The 10,766-nt window shown below is 34.9% G+C and overlaps 1 protein-coding gene across 2 annotated transcripts in view; it reads left to right on the top strand.

The window, feature by feature from the left end:
* Positions 1–915: 915 nt before the first annotated feature.
* The window catches only part of LOC125653974 (uncharacterized), a 26,501-nt gene continuing 16,650 nt past the window's right edge, over positions 916–10,766 (top strand). Inside the window, exons 1-2 of one of the 2 annotated variants that reach the window (XM_048883676.2) lie at positions 916–1,021; positions 9,463–9,520. In XM_048883676.2, the coding sequence (XP_048739633.2) occupies positions 9,463–9,520 (58 nt within the window). In that variant the 5' untranslated portion in view covers positions 916–1,021. Of the gene's footprint in view, positions 1,022–9,358; positions 9,521–10,766 lie in introns of those variants that run through there. The other variant, XM_048883669.2, reaches the window with a different exon arrangement.

Below are 10,766 nucleotides of genomic sequence, written 5' to 3'. Positions count from 1 at the left end.
AATGCCATGGTTGTTATAACGATATAGTTTGCCAATACAACCTAACATTGGGTCAAATGCTGTCTGACGTGTTTTATACCAATTATTAGGCTGTTCTTGACACACTGGTTTTGACTACGGATAACTCCGTTTACTTGATCAAGATATAGGGCTCACAGAGGGTGTGACCGGTCGACATGAGATGCTTACTCCTCCTAGTCACCTGATCCTACCTCTGGTATATCCAGGGGTCCGTGTTTGTCCTACTCTCTATTTTGTATTGCTTATAGGAGTTATGAGATTGATCACTATTCGTTATCTTCACCTTTCATTCATGGATAAAAGCCAATCTTATGGGAAACAGAGTAAAGAAACCACTCTGAGCAATGTAAGGGAAGTTAAATTTCATTTCGACTACAACGAAATCCTCTTCTCACATGATGTTTCTAATGGCATTTTTCCCCACGTGCTTGCACACATCCACGATCAACTCCACTCCTTCACAAATATGCTTCAGAAAATCAGTTTTCTCCTTGCATTGAATAGCCCAGCAATTATTGTATACAATTTGTCAAAATTGTCAGATATTATTTTTCATAGTTTATCATATTGACTAAATTTTTGCCTGCTTTCCAACATCGGAAACATACTGTTTGGTACGATACATATATCTTTAATATAAAGACTAATACCCAGCTTTTATTTTAATTGAATTGAATGTCAATAGCAAAAATCCTATACAGTACACCTAGTGTTAGAAGAACTTTCCAGTGTTTTGTATAAGTGTACATGTACCTACCTGTATAAGTGGCTTCTTATAACTTTTCAAGAGTTTAAATATTCTTGATTAATAGTAGTCAATACTTACAATGGAGTTTTATTGCGAAAGAAAGATTACCTGTATTTGCATGCTATCGATCTTAATTATCATACAGTTAGACACCGCTGAAAGCAAACTTGATACAAATATTGCTTCTGGACAAAATAGCAAGTCATGTAACATGCATGAAATATCAAATTACCGAGATTATTCGAACTGAAGGTAGGGTTCTCTTTGATATATTTGAAATAACAGATAATTATACATTTACTTGAATGTGCGTTATTTATAACTATGTTCATAAATTTCTCTTAGAAATAAATTGTGTAACTGAAGACTGTATAAGTTAAAATTATGCCTTGTAATTCCTATAGCCAAGCCCGAGGGTTTAGTTGTAGTGCATAGCTGTCTATTAGGAATTCTTTTCATGACACCAATGGAGAACCATTGGATATAAGAGACCGATCTTACGCAGATGAAATTTGTGAAATACGGGCATATGAGCTCTTCCAATAAATTTAACGCCAAACAAAAAAATTCCCAAAAGTTTTGAAAATAAAAAACCCCAGGGATAATACCTGATAGAAAGATATTCAACGTTATCAATATATAATATAATCATGATTTTATATTCTAATATATAGCTTTAGCATAAAGTTTTGACCAAATATATCCATACAAAACCAATTTAAAACATGCAAAAACAAAATAAAAACTTGTGAAAAAACCTTCAATTTTAAACTTACACAGGACAGATCATAATAAGGATGAGTCAGAAGTTTAAGAGTTGATAACAAAATTGTTTTCCTTGTATGTATACCACAGACCTTACTGTGGATCTCATTTTTAAAAAAAATGAAATTTTGAATAAATGCTTGCGAAACGATATTCCATTTCCCGAGCAGAGAAATGTGTCTTTATTGTTAGCCTTATTCAATTCTCTCATACTTGTCAAAATGTTTTTTATTTACAAGATCCATCACCTGAACGATCTCGAGATCACAGAGCCCCTTATTGCGCAACATTCAAGACCTTTGTTAGTTTCAATTGACTCCTTTCATTATTCTGAATATTGTATTTCTTAAATGTATATTACATCATTGATCGTTTCTGAGATGTCTAGAATAAAATTAAGACTCTGTATATCTCTTATGGTATGGGCTAGTCCCTATTTCTTAAACTCGAGAGGACATATTCATCCAATTAATTTTCGACGTTAACAAAACTTCCTTTAATCCTAACGATCACCGTTTTTCATTTCGCAAAGCCACATCTCTTTCACCTGAGATTATGAACTAACATGGATTATCTCAATTCATCCTAGTCTCATGATCCCCAGCACAATTCATCCTAGTCTCATCAACCCCAGCACGATGCAGTGCACTACAAAGACCATCTTAAACAAAATTCCACTACGAGTTCTTGTTTCAACTATTGTCGAAGTAGAACATGGCATTGCTGCTGATATGAATATACAATTAGTTAAAAATAACGAACTGGAATCGCCCACTTTAAAAGGCCCGAGATTCAGGGAGCCCTGATCTTTTAACTTAGCAACAGGGTCCCGTTTCATAAAGAGACCCAAGTCTTGGACGTAACTTCGACCGAGTAAGTCAATTAGGGCCAAAAGATATACCTGCTTATTGACGTTGTAGGCCACACTTAGTCCTTTACATTGCGAACAATGGAAATATTTGGGTTTGAGAAAATGATCAATGGTTTATTTATGGATATCAAATCAAACATTTAGAAACTGTCTTTAGTAAGTATATCCATGTAACTTTTTTGATTGAATGCAATAGAAACCACCTCACTACTTTTTAGCTCACCTGAGCCAAAGGCTCAAGTGAGCTTTTCTGATCAAAATTTGTCCGTTGTCTGTCGGCGTTGTAAACTTTTCACATTTCCATCTTCTTCTCCAGAACCACTGGTCAATTTCAATCAAATTTGGTCAAAAGCATCCTTGGGTAAAGGGCTTTCAAGTTCGTTCAAATGAAGGGCCATGGCCCCTTCAAAGAGGAGATAATCACAAAAATAAAAGAATAGGGTAGGGTCAGTTAAAAATCTTCTTCTTAAGAACCACTGGACCAGAAGAGCTGAAATTTATATGAAATCTTCCTGACATAGTGCAGATGCAAGTTTATTCAAATCATGGCCGCCGGGGGTAGGTTGGGGCCACAATAGGGGATCAAAGTTTTACATAGAAATATATAGGGAAAGTCTTTAAAAATCTTTTCAAGAACCAGTAAGTCAGAAGAGCTAAGATTTACATGAAATCTTCCTGACATATATTGGAAATATAAGTTTGTTCAAATCATGGCCCCGAGAGTAGGTTGGGGTCACAATAGGGGACCAAGTTTTTACATGGGAATAAATAGAGAAAACCTTTAAAAACATTCTTCTCAAGAGCCATTGGGACAAATAAGTTGACATTTACATGCAAGCTTTCTGACATAGTACAGATTCAAGTTTGTAAAAACTAGAACTGTCCTAATGGGACTAATACCCCCCGCGGGGCATATAAGATGATGGGAAATATTTAATGCAAGCACATTGGATATTTTCACATTATCTACAGGGCAATCAATGTGAATCAGAAAATGTCCGTAACTTCCATAACTGTTAAAATATTTCAATGAAAATAGAAGATGCACAACTACATTATATATATAAGATAATAAAGTTTGAATCAAACCTGTTCAACGGTATTAGAATTAAACTCTGGACAAAGTGCGCAAAATGAAAAGAAAATGTGCGTAACTTCTATAACTGTTAAAATATTTCAATGAAAATAGGAGATGCACAACTACATAATATACAGAAGATGTGCATAAAGTTTGAATGAAATATGTCCAGCGGTATTAGAAATAAACTTCGGACAAATTGCGTCTACGGACAAACGGACAGACAGACGGACAAAGTGATTCCAGTATACCCCCCCAAACTTCGTTTGGGGGGGGGGGGTATAATCATACGGTCTCCAGGGGTAGGTTGGGGCTACAATAAGGACTAAGGTTTTACATGCAAATATATATATGGAAAGTCTTCAGATAAAGGCCAAGGTGACTCAGGTGAGCGACGTGGCCCATGGGCCTCTCGTTTCGCATTGGCATTGGCACTATCCAACAATGAACATTCAGAGGATATGTCTCTATAAAGAATCGCAAATGGAGTAATCGGATATCCTCTGTTCTCCATTTCAGTGAAATGTCAAGTGAAAATTATATTTACGTTTAGAGAAATTGCGAAAAATTCTTCCATTTCACAGGTGTGTTGATTATTATATATTCGTTCAAGAAAATCGATTTCAAGAATATATCAACAATACCTAATAAGAGTGCACATATTGTTGTTTGTTTTGTGTTCATATATGTATATTTACCCACCCAACCCACCCCCCCAAAAAACCCCGAACAAAAAAAAAAAAAAAAAAAAAAATAACAGGACTTCTGATGATTATATATTACATGTATATATCTGCTGTATAAAAGAACTGTCTAAATTATGCATGAGTTAACGATTCGTAGACATTAAATACAACATGTACCTTTCATTGGCTGATTTCGATCTCAAGCAGAGAGAGTTATTTTTCTCATATACATGTATTGTACAAAGCACCGAGAGAAATAACAGTACCTGTCATATTGCCTATCAAAGAGGGGGCGGGGCACTCCTCGCCATAGGGATCGATTATTCAATGAAAAGATCTTGATATTCCATGCAAATCCCCAACTTTGGATGGAGAGAGAGAGAGAGAGAGAGAGAGAGAGATCGAGAGAGAGAGAGAGATCGAGAGAGAGATCGGGAGGGAGGGAGAGAGATCAGCTTTCAGCTAAATATTTCAATGAAACACGTACCTGAATTAAATGGGCATAATGACGAAATCTGTCTCCGTTTCTTCACTTCCAATATCAAAAGTCACCGTATGAATTCACCATATTGCAAAAATTGCAGTTTTAGTTGCAGACGGTATTCAAAATAAAACAACAAAACGGTATGTTTAATAACATTTCTGAAATGTTATCAATTAAAGAAATTCTTGTCTATTAACAAAATAAACTATAGATATTATGATGTGTGTTTTAATTTTTAGTTGTTATATCATTGTATACATTGTATAAGCAAGAAGCAGGTAAAATTACCTTGTATAATTGACCCAAATACTTTTGAGGCGGTGATTGTATACATACACAATAACGTGACCGACTTCATGTCCTCAAAAATTGAATGTCAATTTCGTTAGTATTATCTTATAAGGAAACACATTGGCAAGTGTAAGTATTCATAATCATATCTAAATGCCGAGCGTTTGGCATTTCTGCGATATGAGACCTCCGTTTCTAAGGTCATATCTAGATGCCGAGCGTTTGGTATTTCTGCGACATGGTCCTAAATACAGAGAACCTGGGTCTTTTAATTGGCGACAGAACTTAATCTCTGTTATGAATTCTGTCGAAGATTATGCTAGACGATGGGCTAAATATGAAAAAGAAGAATTTGATACATTGTCAGAATGGGTTAAAAGCATAAGAGGAATGTTAAAATCCCGCATTAGACATATGAAAACAAAAGTACGTACCATCTATCCTTCTGTGTTTAGTAAACCAGAAGTGATAAAAGAATTAGATAGGTTATATGAGGAATATGTTTTGGTTCCAGCTGACAAAGCTAGTAACAACATTGTCTTTGTTTGTAAGGCTCATTATTACAATTGTATTTTCAACGAACTTGGCATTAATTCCACTTTTGGTAATCGTACTTATACTCCAACTGTCCTTTCAAAAGATGAAGTTCTTCAAAACCATGCTTCAGTTTTAGACACATTTAATATCCTAGTCAATGGATCGAATGAAAATGAGTTACCATACCTATATTGGATTCCTAAACTACATAAAACCCCTTACAAAGATACATTGCTGGATACAGTAAGTGCTCTACCAAGCCCCTATCTTTGCTCCTCACGAAAATATTAACAGCTGTGAAGGAGAAACTTCAAACTTACTGTGCGACTACATATGCCAGAAGTGGTGTTAATCAAATGTGGATTCTAAGAAATTCTAAAGAACTTTTAGTAAACTTGAAATCGCAGAATTTTTCCCAAATCAATAACAATAAAACCTATGACTTTTCAACACTATACACGACCATTCCTCTCGATAAATTAAAGACTATACTTTTTGACATCATAGACAGTTGCTTCTTCAACAAAAATGGAAAACGGAAATATTCATATCTAGTTATCAGTCATTCAAAAACTTACTTTGTTAAACAGCACTCTGATTCCACGCACAAGTTCTCTGAAGTTGAAATAAATAATATGCTAAGAGTTCCTCATTGACAATATCTTCGTGGTCTTTGGTGATCAGGTCTTCCAATAGTCTGTTGGAATTCCCATGGGCACGAATTGTGCTCCTTTGTTATCTGACCTGTTTCTATATTCATATGAAGCAGAATTTATACAAAAACTTCTACGTGAGAAGAAAAAATCGATATATCGATGACGTTTTGTCTATTAACAATAATAACTTTCATTCATATGTCGATTTGATATATCCCTGTGAGCTAGAAATAAAGGACACCACAGAGTCGTCCACTTCTGCTTCATACTTAGATATTTTATTGAAAGTAGACATTAACGGCAAATTGACTACTCAACTGTATGACAAACGGGATGATTTCAGCTTCTCCATTGTCAACTTCCCATATTTATGTAGCAATATTCCATTATCACCTGCATATGGTGTTTATATATCTCAACTGATTCGATATGCAAGAGTTTGTTCTGCGTATAGTCAGTTTTTAAATCGAGGTAAGCTACTGACAAACAAGTTGATGGTACAGGGGTTTCAACAGTATCGATTGAAGTCAGCATTTTGCAAATGCTATGGTCGTTATAGCGATCTAGTTCGTCAATACAACCTATCATTGGGTCAAATGCTGTCTGACTTGTTTCATACCGATTGTTAAGCCGTTCTTGGCACACTGATTTTGACTGCGGATACCTCCGTTTACCTGAACAGGATATAGGGCTCACGGCGGGTGTGACCGGTCGACAGGGGATGCTTACTCCTCCTAGGCACCTGATCCCACCTCTGGTGTGTCCAGGGGTCCGTGTTTGCCCAACTATCTATTTTGTATTGCTTGTAGGAGTTATGAGATTGATCACTGTTCGTTATCTTCACCTTTCATGGGACCTCCGTTTCTAAGGTCATATCTAGATGCCGAACGTTTGGAGAAGGAAGAATCACTACCGAAGTCTTAGGTTTGAATTTTACTTGATTATTCTGCGTACTATCACAGGTTTTGACGGAGCGTACAAATCGTACATCCATTACTGCACGTATTATGAATATTATGACAATGTCTACATGAAAGTTGAAGATAACGAACAGTGATCAATCTAATAATTCTTATAAGCAAGACAAAATAGAGAGTTGGGCAAACACGGACCCCTGGACACACCAGAGGTGAGATCAGGTGTCTAGGAGGAGTAAGCAGACACAAGCTAGTTTTGATAGGGAGTGTATGAGTTTGGCTCTTCAGCTGGCTTAGTATAATTATAAATATTCGGTTTCTATTGCTTTTAATCTAATTGTTGGATTTCCCCCAAGTGAAGCGTTATAAGTACAATGTAGAATCGTTGTATGCGAATCAATTTGAATGATTTGTCGAAAATATTGTTTACATAGCATTAAGGAAAACATCCTGAAACACAAGGTAACTAACTTCTTTGTGCTTTCCGCAAGAACTCACGGGGAGTAGCAATGAAATGGCGTCTCTATGGATATCAACAGTTATAACTATGTTATTGGGAAAAACATGGCACGAGCCTTGTTTACATTACAAAGAATTGCGAGTGCTGTATCTCACTTGTAACTCAACAACTGCTGTTCAAATTTTGGTTGACCATTAGAAGTGCTTTAGTTAAGCATTGCAAACAGTTAAAATGGAAAAATAAAATTTGAAAATTGTCAGCTCTAACCGTGTTCATGCCCCTTTTAAGACATGGCAAGCGTAAACATGCAAGGTGAAGATAACGAACAGTGATCAATCTCATAAGTCCTATAAGCAATACAAAATAGATGGTTGGGCAACACGGACCCCTGGACACACCAGAGGTGGGATCAGGTGCCTAGGAGGAGTAAGCATCCCCTGTTGACCGGTCACACCCGTCGTGAGCCCTATATAATAAATTCCCATTTCTTTACAGGGGTTTCTTTTTTGAAAATTACACGTTTAAAACAAATTGAGATGTGCCAAACACTAGAAACTATTTAACTGTGTTCAGAATTAACTTATAAATTGAATAAATCTGCTTTAAACGAAACTTTTACTAATGTATTCAATCTATGTAAACAAAACATGGCACGAGCCTTGTTTACATAACAAAGAATTGTGAGCTCTGTATCTTCCACGTACCTTGACAACTGACACTCAAATTTTTGTTGAGCATTAGAAACACCTTAGTTAAGCATTCTAAACATTAAAAATGAAATTTGAAAATTTTCAGCTCAAATTGTGTCCATGTCCCTTTAATTTTGAAGACAAAAATAGGAGTTTCGAATGTTTTTCGAGTGAAATGACATCTGTTCATTCACTTAAAGAGGTTGCTTCCATTGTGTCTAAATCGAATTGCAAACTAAAACTGCATTTATTTGGTCTACGTCCATATCTCGCGTCTGAATTGTGGTACAAGTTCAATTCAATATGATATTGTGTCGTGGGGATCCAGGTTAGAATAGCTCCTCAGTACCCCTTGCATATCGTAAGAGGCGACTAAATGGGACGGTCCTTCAGATGAGACCGCAAAAACCGAAGTTTCGTGTTGCAGCAGGTGTGGCACGATAAAGACCCCTCCCTGCTCAAAGACCGTAAACGTCGAGCATAGGCCTAAATTTTGCAGCCCTTCACTGGCAATGGTAACGTCTCCATATGAGTGAAAGATTCTCGAGAGGGACGTTAAACAATATTCAATCAATATGATATTTAATTGAAGTGATGAAAGACGTTTACAACCAATCAGAAAATAATCTTAAGTGCTTTCTGAGAGTTTTAAACAAGTTAACTAAAAAGAGAAATGCGTCTAATGTTGTTGTAAAAAATTCTCCAGGTCGCGTGCACGAGACTAATGTAATACGGAAAATGGGCCTGAAATTGATTTTTGAGCGAATTTTTGGAATACAGCTCAGCACACATTTAAACACAGCTTGAACTTCGTTAAAATAAATACTGCGGTATCTGTTATCCATAATCCCCATATCATGAGATTAAAGACAATTATTGTCCATTTATTTATATTTGGTACATATATTGATCAACACACTTGCTGTAAAATGATAGTTCAATGACTATTCCGTTTCTTTACTCAATTCAAATAGAAACATCGAAGGAGATCAACGGTATTTACTCTAATTAAGAAAGATTACAGAGTAGTATTACAAAGCTTGATCCAACAAAGAAAGTAAAAAATGCATTTGTATTTCAAGTATTTTATGGCTAGTATGGAATACATCGCGGTGCGGGAAACCAAAATAATTCTGAAACAGTTGTTTTATTTTAATCATTAGGGCAAATTAAATTAGAAAATTCAGGGGCACTTGCAGTGATATCATGGATAGAAAGACAAAAGCATTTTTTAAAACATGAATTTTATATTTGAGCAGATGCTGAGCAGCGTGGTTTTTATCTGGATAATTGGAGCCAATTTATTATTTTGCTCAGGTATGGTTGATACGGTAGTCGATTTTGATAGAATATATGTACTTTTGTGCCAGATTACGATTCAAATCTTCATTTATTTGTTAGTTATCATGCAGGTATATTGCACTGAAAATTAATTCAAAATTATGCCTTGATTTATCATTATCGCATGAAAAATTGTCAAAGGAGACAATTTAACTGGTCTTTTCAAATAATCAAAGTTTGTCGTTTTTATTTTCTCCTTGTTATATGCTTTATTGTATTCATTAAAAAAAATTCTCATCTGCTATCTTTTTAAAAATAAAGAATCGTATAAATATGGTATTGATAATACATGTAAGTATCACATGTATTCATATTTTTTCCATTTGTTTATAACAAACTTCAACTAGCGTTATGAGTTTTAGTAACTATGATTAGACCATCTTCCTCGCCAAGGCTGGGCAAAATGTTGGAAAATGCAAAACACAATTTTAAAAAATATCATATACTTTTGTTGTTTTGCAAATAGCGTTCCTTTATTTATGATATTGATTACTGTTCGTTATCTTCACGTTTTTATAACTAAATACATTTTGTATTTGAGTTATTTTTATTTCTTTAGAAATGACAGCTACTTTATAAAATGGGATATTAACTGATGGAATGGAATATAAGAAATTTAATTTTTTTTATTTTCACTGTTTACAATGCCTAACTAAAGCATTTCTAATGGTCAACCAAAATTTGAATAACAGTTGTTGAGTTACAAGTGAGATACAGCCACTCGCAATTCTTTATTATGTAAACAAGGCTCATGCCATGTTTTTGTTCACATATAGATTAATTAATAGAAAATAGCATGTTTAAACGAAAATGAGATGTACCAAACACTAGAAACTATTTAATTGTGTTCAGAATTAACTTTTAAATTTTAAAAAATCTGCTTTAAACGAAACTTTTACCAGTATATTCAACCTATGTAAACAAAAACATGGCACGAGCCTTGTTTACATAACAAAGAATTGTGAGCTCTATATCTCCCATGTACCTTGACGACTGACATTAAAATTTTTGCAGACTATTTGAAATACCTTAGTTAAGCACTCTAAACATTAAAAGTTTTTGAAAATTTTCAGCTTTAATCGTATCCATGTCCCTTTAACCTGTCAGAATGAATTATAGAGTGAAGGACCAAATGCAAGAAAAATAAGTTTCGATATAAAGAGATGAAGATTTCTAAATGGTTTGCTTTATATAGTTCTTTATGGTTACCAATAACGCTTGC

Source organism: Ostrea edulis, chromosome 1 (assembly GCF_947568905.1).
Source record: "Ostrea edulis chromosome 1, xbOstEdul1.1, whole genome shotgun sequence".
In the NCBI taxonomy this organism is placed as follows: Eukaryota; Metazoa; Mollusca; class Bivalvia; order Ostreida; family Ostreidae; genus Ostrea; species Ostrea edulis.
This window is presented reverse-complemented; position numbering and strand designations above follow the sequence as displayed.